The sequence below is a fragment of the Rhinopithecus bieti genome, unplaced genomic scaffold (assembly GCF_001698545.2).
Source record: "Rhinopithecus bieti isolate Rb0 unplaced genomic scaffold, ASM169854v2 scaffold_2653, whole genome shotgun sequence".
NCBI lineage: Eukaryota > Metazoa > Chordata > Mammalia > Primates > Cercopithecidae > Rhinopithecus > Rhinopithecus bieti.
In genome coordinates, this window is record NW_016803812.1 from 86,465 (window position 1) to 99,136 (window position 12,672).

General features: G+C 42.1%; 1 protein-coding gene and 1 pseudogene across 3 annotated transcripts in view; both read left to right on the forward strand.

Moving 5' to 3' along the window:
- SCG5 (secretogranin V) overlaps positions 1 to 12,672 on the forward strand; it is a 62,103-nt gene that overhangs the window by 43,905 nt on the left and 5,526 nt on the right. Inside the window, exons 3-4 of one of the 2 annotated variants that reach the window (XM_017854129.1) lie at positions 887 to 1,036; positions 6,218 to 6,330. In XM_017854129.1, coding sequence (XP_017709618.1) covers positions 887 to 1,036; positions 6,218 to 6,330 — 263 coding nt within the window. The remainder of the gene's footprint in view (positions 1 to 886; positions 1,037 to 6,217; positions 6,331 to 12,672) is intronic. The other variant, XM_017854136.1, reaches the window with a different exon arrangement.
- LOC108516590 (60S ribosomal protein L38 pseudogene) lies at positions 4,310 to 5,092 on the forward strand (annotated as a pseudogene). The gene has a single exon (XR_001881874.1). The product of XR_001881874.1 is annotated as a 60S ribosomal protein L38 pseudogene (transcript).

Sequence of the window (12,672 nt, forward strand, 5' to 3'; positions counted from 1 at the left end):
ATATTTAATATTAAATAAAAATGAATATATCCTTTGTATAAAGAGATACATAGCAACAATTGGAGTAAGTACACTAAATTTTAAGTGGCTGAGCTAAAATAGCAGGATAACAGTGACTTTATCTTTTTTCATAATGTGCTTTCAGCCTGTATATCTGGATGGCAATTGCCTTCCTTTCTTGCCCCAAGTCCTGCCCAAGCTCCATGCCCAGCTTCCAGAGCCCTACCTGTGTTGGTGCCACTCAATCTCCAGCTTTTCCAAGAAGCCCTCCCATCCCATCAGCCAAATGGAACTCTCCCTTTCCCATGCTCTCTCTCTTTTTTTTTTTTTGAAACAGAGTTTTGCTCTGTCGCTCAGGCTGGAGTGCAGTGGCATGATCTTGGCTCACTGCAACTTCCACTTCTCGGGTTCAAGTGATTCTCCTGCCTCAGCCTCTTGTTTAGCTGGGATTACAGGCACCTGCCACCATGCCCTGCTAGTTTTGTAATTTTTTTTTTTTTTAGTAGAGACGGGCTTTCATTATGTTGGCCAGGCTGGTCATGCACTCCCGACCTCAGGTGATTCGCCTGCCTTGGCTTCCCAAAGTGCTGCAGTTACAGGCGTGAGCCACCATGCCTGGCCCCTCTCCCATGCTCTTGTGATGCTGTATTCACATTTATTTTACAGGACAGTATACAGTTTGCCTTGTATGGAAATCATATGTGTACAGTATGCGTCTGTTTCTGCAACTAAATTTCTAAACCCCTAGAGGGTAAGAACCATTTCATTTATTTTTCTCTCCCCGCAGCAGAAGGCACAGGGCTTCTCCTGTTTGATATGCTGGAAGAAGTATTAGTTGAAGTTAATTTACTTGCACTGCAATGAACTCCTTCTGATTCCCTTGCAGGTGGAGCTCATGAAGGGCTTCAGCATTTGGGTCCTTTTGGCAACATCCCCAACATCGTGGCAGAGTTGACTGGAGACAACATTCCCAAGGACTTCAGTGAGGATCAGGGGTACCCAGACCCTCCAAATCCCTGTCCTGTTGGAAAAACAGGTAACGGACATGCCCTTGGGTTTCCATGGAAAGTTGGGGCTTTGGAAGGAAATGAGAAATTCTAACATCGGCTACAAATATTTCCAGAAATTGTTATTTCCATTCTGTTGAGCCCATGCATATTTGTAAGTAGATGGCAAGGGGAAATTTATTCTAGAATTTTTGTGTGAGCTCTGTGTTCAGACACACCCACATAGGATCTTCCCCTGCTAAGGCTTTACTTTCTTTCTGTGTCTCTCCTTCTTTGGGAATTGATGTACTTTTCTGCACTTGCTACTCTTTTAATGAAAAGGGGGAACATTTTTTTTTCCTTTTCCATGATACAACTTCTGCTGATTTTTCATGTCTTTGGAACTAGTTATTTTGTGGATTATCCATGCTTGTTTGTTTTCCTCACTCCGTGTTGACACATGACACTGTTAGAATGTTGACTGTCATGAGGAGTGACACTGTTTATTTGGGGTCCCGGAGGTGGGGCCACTGTTTATTTGGGGGCCATGACACTGTTTATTTGGGGGCCAGGAGGTGGCATGAGACAGAAGAGGTTCAGGAAGAAGTTGGTTAAGGAAGAAGGTTGAAATTCTCCATGTTGTTCACGCATCCCACCCACTTTCCTACCTGCTAATGCCAAAGAGAATGGTGAGTGGGCTTCACTTACATCGTGCTTTGAGCAGCTGACCTTGGTGGTTAAGAGTAGTGGCTCCAGACTCTGACTACCTAAGTTCAAACTCCAGGTCAACCTGTGTGACCTTAAGTTAATTAATCACTTTCTACCTCAATTTCCTTATTTGCAAAATGGAGGTCATTGTGGCAATTAAATAAAATTATCCATGTAAAGCATTTTAGCACACACCTAGCACAGAGTAAGGACTCTTTAAATGTCATCCTGATTATAATTAGCTTTGCTGCCCCTAGTAAATAATGCTCTTCTTACCTTGGGCTTGTGTTAGCTTCTAGCACCAGAGTATTCTTTTCCTGCAAGCCTAATAATAATAATAGTTGGGATTTATCAGGTTGGTGCAAAAATAATTGCAGTTTCTGCCATTGCTTTCAGTGGGAAAAACTGCAATTACTTTTGCACCAATCTAATATTATTTCTACTTTATATTAGGAAAACAGAAGCTTAGAGAGTAACTTGCGTAAGGTTATCCAGGTAACAAGTAGCTGAACCAAGACTCAAACCCAAGTCTACTTGATTAAGGACTGTGTACCTCAACCACCAGGACATACTGCCTTGCTCTGAAAATTGTGATAACATTAACTACTCAACTCTTTTTCTTTTCTTCTTCTTCTTTTTTTTTTTTGGAGATAGGGTCTTACTTTGTTGCCAAGGTGGGGGTGCAGTGGCACAATTATAGTAATTCTCTGCCTCAACCTCCCGAGTAGCTGGGACAACCTGTGTGCACCACCATGCCCAGCTAATTTTTAAATTTTTTGTAGAGGTGGGGTCTCATGTTGCCCAGGCTAAGCTCAAACTCCAGAGTTCAGACGATCCTCCCACCTTGGCCCTCCAAGGTCCTGGGATTATGGGTGTGAGCTACCACACCCAGACTTTGTTTTCTTATGATGCCCATAACTGGTCTGACCTCACCTTTTCTTAAACACAAGCAGGCTCTCTCTTAAAGAGACTGTTTTAAAAAAAAGATGCTCCTCCTTTCGTTTCAGGTGAGGCCTCTGTTTTCCATGGGGCACAAAGCTTGCATCTTGAGGCAGAACAACCAAAGTAGTTGGATGTGACCAAGCCAATGTGTGGCTGCTGGGCCAGGAAGGCAGGAAAACCTGAATCACTGCCTGGCTCTAATCATTTCAGCCACCTTTTACTTGCTTGTAGGGTTTTGGATGGATAGGAAGAAAGACTAGATCAGAGTTTAGAAAGCGACAGTCTCCATTGTGAAATCCATTGGATGTGGTACAGTGCAGTGGTTCTTAAATCCCAGGACCACCACCAGCAGCAGCAGCACCTGGAAACTTGCTAAAAATGCAACTTCTCAGGCCCTACTCTGATTCAACCTATTGAATCAGAAAATTCTGGGGGTAGGACATAGGAATTTGTTGTATGTAACCAGTCCTCCTCATGGTTCTAGTGCACACTGAAGTTGGAGAATATTATAGGAGAATGGAAAGAGGTCCAGAGTTTGAACCAAGAGATCTGAGCTCTAGTGTTGACTGTAGTATATGCCACTTTCACTTTCTTGAGCCTTAATCTCTTCACCTATGGAGGGAAGACATAGACAGTGCCTTCAAAGAGCATACAATGTAGTTCTAGCTTGTCTGAAAACAAAAACAATAAAAACACAAAACCGTACAGACCTATGCTATCAAGCTCTAGTCTGTGCACTTAGGAGCTCTGGGAGGAGAGCAAGCTGGCCCAGTAGAATTGGACAAAATCCAAATCCAGACACTTTCTTGTCACAGGTTGTCTGCCATTTCCTTTGCTATCCTTCCATGAAACTAACGTATTCCGTCACTCTTTGTTCTGCACAATCTGCATTCCAAGATGAAATCGCTTGCTAAATTTAGCCATTATTTGTGAGGAATTGCTTGAATCATGACACAGCAGAGCACAGTCGAGCAATCCAAGAATAAAACCTTGACTTCTCCTTTCATGCCATGCTCCCCTCTGAATCGTGGCCCACTCACCCCGGATAGAGCAGCAGAGCTCAAAAGAGTCCATCTCAGCTTCAGAGATAGGAAGTGAATTTAAGGCACATTTTCAGGCCCGGAGACACCTTCGGTTCCCAGAGCAGGCTTTATCTGCATCTCAGTCGGGGCTCACTCAGAGGTACACCAGAAACAATTATAGCAAAGACTTGGAATCAACCCAAATGTCCATCTGTGACAGACTGGATTAAGAAAATGTGGCACGTATACACCATGGAATACTATGCAGCCATAAAAAAGGATGAGTTTCGTCCTTTGTAGGGACATGGATGCAGCTGGAAACCATCATTCTTAGCAAACTATCACAAGAACAGAAAACCAAACACCGCATGTTCTCACTCATAGGTGGGAACTGAACAATGAGATCACTTGGACTCGGGAAGGGGAACATCACACACTGGGTCCTATCATGGGGAGGGGGGAGGGGGGAGGGATTGCATTGGGGAGTTATACATGATATAAATGATGAATTGATGGGTGCTGACGAGTTGATGGGTGCAGCACACCAACATGGCACAAGTATACATATGTAACAAACCTGCACGTTGTGCACATGTACCCTAGAACTTAAACTATAATAAAAAAAAAAAAAGAAAGGTTATGAAGGTGCCGTATGCAGATTGCCTGAACTGTCTTGAATTGGTGTATTTTCCTACATGTTAATTGTTATATATTGTATAAGTTAGGTAAATAGCTCACGGAAAAGTGGAGAGCCGCGATAGGGGTTTGTTCAGAATGCTGATGGCTTCCACACTAGCTGCATGCTGCTAAGAGCTGAGAGACTGTGTGCTGAAAGCTGTTAAGAGCAGTGTCAAGAGCTAGACATCCTGGCTAATTGTAAATAGCCCCCCTTTCAGCACTGCCTTTGATGTCTCATTATGTCTTTAAAATGAGACCCTCCTTCCTCCTCCTAACCCTGCACAAAATTCACAATCCCTCCTCTGTCCCCCTTTTTATTGCTGTTGTCTAAAATATATTAGACATGGGAAAAATGACTCATTTTTAGAGCATCACACCTAATAATGATCGAATTTACATAAAAGCAGCATCTGGAGGGTAATCTGGGGCAATCTACGGCCAGGTGAAATCTGGGGACCTCAGGTCCCGGTCCGCGCCAGCTCCCAGCGCGCCTCATCGCCATGCCTCGGAAAATTGAGGAAATCAAGGACTTTCTGCTCACAGCCTGGCGAAAGGATGCCAAATCTGTCAAGATCAAGAAAAATAAGGACAAGGTGAAGTTTAAAGTTCAATGCAGCAGATACCTTTACACCCTGGTCATCACTGACAAAGAGAAGGCAGAGAAACTGAGGCAGTCCCTGCCCCCCGGTTTGGCAGTGAAGGAACTGAAATGAGCCAGACACACTGATTTGAACTGTATTAAAATACTAAACCCCCCACCCCAAAAAAACAGCAGCATCTGAGAGACATAGCCTTCTTTCTTTGGTTTGAATGGAAAACTTGCTTGATTTCAAAGGGCAGTCGTAGTATAAACTGTCAGTTAAAGGGAGATGATGGGAAGGGAACTAAAGCATATTGCAAACCTGTTATGTGCCGGGTGCTCTAAATATAATCATCTCTATTCCTCACAGCAATCCTGTAAGTAAGTATTTGATTATTTGCATCTCACAAATACATGAATGAACTTGGAGAGACCAAGTTAACTTTCCAAAGGAACTAAGCCTATCTATATCTTAGGAGCTGGGATTTGATCCGTGAGCTCTGTTCTTGTCTGACTGCAAAGCTTAAGTTATCACAATAAAACACAACAGCAAGTGATGAAGTGCTGTGTGGAGGTTGTTGTTGCTGTGTAATGTACTTTCTCCAGGAAGCCAAAGTGGTTTCTAAACCACTTGCTCAAGACAAAACAGAGTGGGTCATGTGCAATAGAAGTATGTTACTTAAGGGAACACTTGCTGTTGTAACAGATACAAAAATTTTATGACTCAATGCAATAGAAGTTTATTTTTCACCCGTGTGAAGTCCTGCCAGAGGTGGGTGAGGCTGTGGTGCGGTGGATGGTTCAGCAGCCCAGACTGCCATGTTTACACTTGACACCCACAGTTGCCCTGGCAACATGTAACAGGCTGACCAGGAGATGGGGATGGGAGATGAGGAGAAGTGGAGCATGGTATGAGAGGTTTTTATGCTTTTCGGTGATGTATTTCACTTCCAGACCTGGGAATGGAATACATCACTTGTGCCCACATTCTACTGGCCTCAGCTCAAGCAAATGACTCCACGTGATTGCAAAGCAAGGCTGGGAAATTAGTCTAGCTGGGTGCCGAGGAGGAAAGGGAAGTGGGTTTGGTGAACAGCCAGTGGGTCTCTGCACAGGAGTGGGAGTTTGAGATGAGCAGTCCTATCTAACTGGATCCTAGAGGGAAGGTGGCTTCTAGTGTTCTAAGTTACTACTGTTGTGAACAGATTCTGACCTGTGGATGCTAGTTGTTTTGGTAAATTAACTCTTAGAGTAATGATAAATGTCTTGGCTGTTCCTCAAAAACCTTTGGCTGTTTGCAGTAGATGATGGATGTCTAGAAAACACCCCGGACACCGCAGAGTTCAGTCGAGAGTTCCAGTTGCATCAGCATCTGTTTGATCCGGAACATGACTATCCAGGCTTGGGCAAGTGGGTAAGTCCTATCTCAATTGTTAGTAGATTTTGCACTTCACTACTCTGAAGGTGCTGATGGCAGGGATAAGCAATATGGGCAGGAGAGAAGAAAAAGTATTTAGAAGCAAATTTTTCAGAAATCTCTGGTTGACAGACCTTCAAGTCATTACTATTCAAAACCACACTTATGTGTCCAGGCAGCAGTATACCAAATCCATCTAAAGAGACACAACCTAACGTTGACTGTAGTCTCCAGAGGCTTCTACTCTGGTCTACTTCATAGCCTGTGTCATATACATCCTAAATATCACCAGTGTTTCATGCATCTCTATAGGGTTTTAGCAAAGGATATGATTTTTTTTTAAAGTGACACAGAAAATTTGCAAATTTGATCTCTACACTAAGGGAGATGATCTCTGTGGAATCAAGGGAATCGGGATGCCAGAGCTTAGAAACAGACACATATAATTCTGCTTTATAGAAAGAGAAAAAAATAAATTCCAAGATGTGTAGCAGTGAGATTGCTGTTGGTCCTAGGTAAGTGCGTATAGCTGTCAGTTAAGGGAGTTGTTTATAAGCACTTGGAAAGAGAAATCATGACCATTTGGCATTGGTGTGCTAAAAGCAAATCTTGCCAATCCAATTATATTCTTCCATTTGCCAGCATTATTCATTTATTTGCCAGCTTGATGAGGGAAATGAAGTGGGCATGGTACATTTGGACTTTTGCAAAGCATTTGACAAGATTGTTTTATGTTCCCCTATTGAAAGAGGTGGAGAGATATAGCCTAGGCAACAGAATATCACCAAAATGGGGCTTGTTAAAGAGTCCGTGTACATAGGAAGGGAGATTTCACATGGTATTCTGTGTGTCTTAGCACTACCCAACTTCACATTTTTATCAATGTTTGTAATAAAAATATAGAACATGTACTTGTCAGATTCCCAGAGGATGACATGAAGTTGGAAGAGATACCATCAGATGACAGAGTTGGGATTCAAGAAGATCCCAGCAGACTAGAACAATGAGCCAAACAAGATCAGAACTGAGAGGGGATATGTCTGTGTTTCTGTGGTTGGGCTTATGTAAGCAGACGCTGAAGCCATGGGAGAAAAGTGGGGAAATACCTAGGAGTGTTCATTCACATGTAACAGTAGGTGGCCAATACGTCTGTGGAATGAATGAGTGAGTGAATGAACAAGTATCCCAACTCCCTCAGCCCTTCTAAAGTCCTCATCTCTTCTCAGCTCATTATTGGCAGATGGCCTTGCTTACTACTTCACTGGGAATACTGAAATTTCAAAACTAAATTCCCTCCCTTCCTTCTACATTGTTTTAGAGAAATCTTCATTAATGACCACATTTATTTTTTTTAGCATCTTGCTTTAACATGCATTGTCAGTTCCCTCTGTCTTCAACATGCAACATTTCCTGTCTTAAAACAACAAAACAACAACATTCCTGAGTTAATTTTGCTTCTTCCAATTTGCATTATTCCATCTCCTTCTTTTTCATAAACAGTTCTGTTTGGAAGAACTGGTTTGCAGAGCCACTTTCCAGCCTACTAGTAGAGCTTAAACATGTTGAATGAAATAGAAAAACAACTTTAGGTTCTTGAATAGGAGACTGAAATAATAAAAGCCTTCTATAAAAGAAGTTATTTTGGTGGCATATTAAAGGATGAAGTAAAAGGAGAAGGGACTGATCCTAGACAGAAAGAAAATATGGGAGTCATTTCAGTTATGATGACTGTGAACACAGTGAAGAAGGGTGAGAATCCAAGACATTTTAAAGGGGGAAAAACTATCTAGAATTGGTATATGGAATAAATATAGCATGAAGAGGAAAGAAGAGATATGTCAGGTTTGTGTGAAATGGACAATATGAACTTTTTCTTTGAGTGCATTTTAGAAAGAAAGAAGAGAGGAATAGAGGGAGGAAGGACGTAAAAAAGAGAAGAGAGAGTGAGGGAAACAGTAGATTACTGAGGATTACTGGGAAGGGATCCACAAGAGGTGATCAAAGCATTACCAAACAGAAGAAAAAGCCAGCTTCAATAAGGCACAAAGAGAACATATTGAGCCCGCTGTTTTCCAGGCACTGTGCTAGATGCTCAGTATACAGGAGCCATCAGGAGATGGTACTGGTCTTCAGAGAGCTTAGTCCTGTGGTTGAGATGAATTGCATGAAATGAAATGAACCCAACTTAGCACCACTCAGCTTCATGTTTTGTCTGTATTCTGAGGGCCAGGGGCAATTATTAGGGAAGATGGAAGACAAGGGTAGAGGAAGATCCAGAACTGAGGACTGGTGTGACTGATTGGGATAGTAGCCATGAAGAAAGTCAAAGGTACTAAGGAGGGCAGCACGGAAGTTTCAGGTGGGAAGGTCTTCAGCTTCACTGGTAGGCTAGAAATGAGACAAAGAAAGGAGGGAGACTGAGTCAAGGTGTGAGTGCAAGCAAGGAGCCCAGTTGGTGGCATGATGAGGTGGGAGGGATGAAAACATCTCTTTTCAGCTTTCCTCATCTCTTCTTGAAAATCTTCACCGATTTCTCTCACCAAATTCCACTCACTTCCATTGCCTCAGCATGAGGCCAACCACTGTTCTTCATTCTCTGTGCTTCCTTCTCGAAACACTGACTCGAGTTTCTCTCAGGCTTTCCTATTCTTTGTCCACATTAGAGCTAAAGACTAGAATCTAGGACCAAATGTAAAAGGAAAAGATTAGAGATCAATGACCAGGAACAATATTTAGATACCTTTTATCATCTGCAATTATGTGTTTACTTAAACTTAGGTTTCCTTGTTGATTTTCTCATTACCACCTACCAGTAAAACAGTATTTTCTTGGTTTTCACACGGAAGTGTGAATTGAGTATGTCTTGACTTTCTAAACTGGGAACCACAAACCTTCCTCAGTGCTTATATGGAATGACAGTCTCAAGCTTGTCTTCAGCCCAACCATCCTTTAAGTTAACAGAGTCACCATCTTTCATGATAGAACAGCACAAAGACCCTGCTTCCTTATCTGCTAATAATGCTTCCTTATTTTTGACACTAGCTGGAGCTGAGCTGCATCTTTAACGATGATTCACATATTACACATTTCAGTGTCTACCTTGTTCCCTGCATTTCTCTCTCTTTGTTAGTGCATCAAGACACATTTATTAACAGCACGTCATATGCCTTGCTGGCCCTGTGTTAGGTAATGGGAATGCAAAGATGACTAATAATAGTAATTGTATTACATAACACATAATACTATAATACATAGTAAATAGTAATGTTTATTGAGCACATACTGTATGCCAGACACCTTTCTAAGTAATCAGTCATCTTATTCCATCTGGCCATCCTTGTCATTCTCACTTTCCAGATGAGAAAATGCAGGCTTGGAGACTGAGGAGACTGCTCAGCATGCAGAGCTGGGATTTGAACCCCATCATCTGACTCCAAAGTACTTTACAAGCTGGATACGTTCCCTACCTTTTCATGGCTCATTGCTCCTAATGTGTCCTGTGTGGTAGTCCTATGGAGTCCTATCAAGGGCTGGCTGCCTTCCAGACAATGGGTGTGACTACACCAGTGGTGACCACACCAAAGGCTGGCTACTGTGCATGCCGGCTACCCACTCTCCCTTTACACATTAACTGCTGAGTGTTATTTACTTATGAAAAAGTTGTCTCAAAAAGCAAATCTTTCTCCTTTCCAAATGTTTTCACACCTTTTCATCAGCAGCTGATCACAGCCAGTGCCTGAGCCACAGAGATATGAGGGACCAGGCCCCTCCCTGACTTGCTTTGTCGTTCCTGACCTTAACATGTTTGATGAGTTGAATGCTCTTCAGTGTGGATTTGACTCAGGTTTTTCCACGTGATTAGACCTGCTTCGTATTTTATGTGCTACTTAGTACTTTACATCAGGAAGCACATGATGTCAGTCTGTCTCTTGGCTGGCAGTGTTAACTTTGTTCAATTTGTTAAAGTCCTGCCCTCCAAGTTTCTCTGGTGTAAAATTCCCTTAGAAATTAATAGTTAATCTGTGAGAAGACGTTTTGGGGCTGTGTAAATATTCTGCTCCCCATTCGACTTTTAACCAACAAACATAACATCCATTGATGATGCTTACCAGATTCAATGATAACGATGATAGCTGCAAAATGATGATTTTCTTACTCCACTATTCTTTCTGCATTTACTAGTCGGCATTCTATTCTAAGCAAGAGTTTCCCCTGCTTCTCTATTTATTTATGTATAAATGTTTATTTATATAAGTATGGATTCATGGATTCCATAATGTGTATTATGTATTTTGGTGTTCTAACTGTCTGAAATTTGGCCAGTGGGAGTCTCCTCAGGCTGGCTTTTCTTTCCTTTTGACAAGACCCCATCATTTTTTTGAGCACTTCTTTACTTTCTGACCTAATTAGATATTCCATCTTCACCCATCCTTGTACTTTCCTTTCTAGCCCTGGAATTAGACGTTTCTCCAGGAAGCCCCCTGGTTCTATTTAAGAGAGTAATTTGAAACCAGGATCTGGACAGTTGTCCAAAATCTTGATGGCACCATGGAAAGCCCTTTTAATGAACTTGAACCTGCTACTCACATGGAAAACAGGCTCACCTCTCCCCAAGGAATCAACAAGGAATGGGTGTGAGGAGAGATAGCTGATTTCTTTTCTTTCCATTTGTATGCTTCTCTTACCCATACCATACCTGCAATGCCTTCAAGTCCATACAATAACGAAGCTAATTAAGAATGTCCCAGACACTTTCATGCAGGGGTAGGGAAGCATTATCCTGCTAATCCTAACCCTAGCTATTAAGGAGACACGGGGACCATCTTTGAGAGGAAGATTAGCCAGGCCTTTTGCATTTCTTTTTGAATGAAGACTCTTATGGGTATGACCTGCCCCAGGATCTCCTAAATAATTAAATGATGCTGCCTTTACCTGGCTGATGGCACAGTGGAGCGAGCTCTGCCAGGGCTGGCTGACAGTCCCACCCCATGGTAGTAGCTCTCAGGTTCTTCCACACTCCATCCAGCTCAGGCAGCTGAAAACAATGGTGCACATGAACAAGCCATTGTCCTCACCCTTTCCCGCCCTTCCCAGCTCTAACACCAGCTCTTCCGGACATTCTGTGCCTCAGGAGTTTTTACATTCACAGAAGGGCAACCACAGACTGTAGAGAATGAGCCTCACAACAATATCCTCATTGCTCAAGAAAATGATCTGCAAGTCTGCCTTTTCTCCCTTCTGAGATTAAATTGATTCATTCCCCAAGTAAGCAGGAGATAGAGGCCACAGCCAGCACTGGCGTTTTTGGCAGTAGAAGCTCCTGCACTCTGGCACCGCCTCACTGCATAGTTGAGGTTGGGCAAGAGATATGCATTGTAAATTGCAGGTGGGGTAGATTTTAATGAACATGAAAAATGATGAAGCTCATTCTTGGCAGTGGTCATTTTCAATTCCAAATCTACCACTCAAAATAAATCTTTATAAGTGGACAGCTCAGAGGATACATATTGTATAAACTTGTTCCTTACCAGAACTCTGTCGTTTTTTTTTTTTTTTTTTTTTTTTTCTTAATGTCAGGGTATTTTATTTAGAACAAAATGAATCACCTCTTTTATACATTATTATTTTCCTCCAGATAAAAAAATCAAATAAATAAAACAACACAAGTAAAGCCCCCCACCCCAAATCCCCCTCTCCCTTTCTGCCTTCAGGTTAAGTGTTCTGTCTTTTATAATCTCAATAGAAGGGAAATCTGTTGAGCATGTGTCTGATATTCTAGAGCTCATTTAAGCCCACTATGTGTTTGAAATACAGCAATATGTGGAAACACTTATACAAACTGTGGTAACGGAGCCCTGCCCCCCAACCCAAATAACTTTCCTTTCTGCCAAGAAGTTTTTTGGCAGTTTTTAAAAGGTTCACTCTATTAAAAATGTTACAGACCAAATGGTTTTCCAATTGTCTTGACTGGGGGCACTGACTTACGCCACAGACGAAATGGTTGCAGAAGTCAGAATGTCTCATTTATTTACACGAGGGATTGTTGGTAATAGTCAGACACGACTCTGGAGAGCAGTTCATGTGTACAGTTTATAAAAAGGGAGTTAGATAGAAAAATACATGAGATAAAATTATTTGTTTTAAACAAAGGCTGTTCAAAGTGAGGAGATGGGTTTCCAGCACCCCTCATGTTTTAAAATGTCGTATTTCCCTGTTTATGTGATTGTTGATGACACTGCTGTGCCTCAGGGCATTGCAGAGGACTTTATTAAAAGCTGAACCACCACCAGCTTTTCTCTTGTGGTCTATCTTTCTGACACGACATTCCTTTCATCTAGT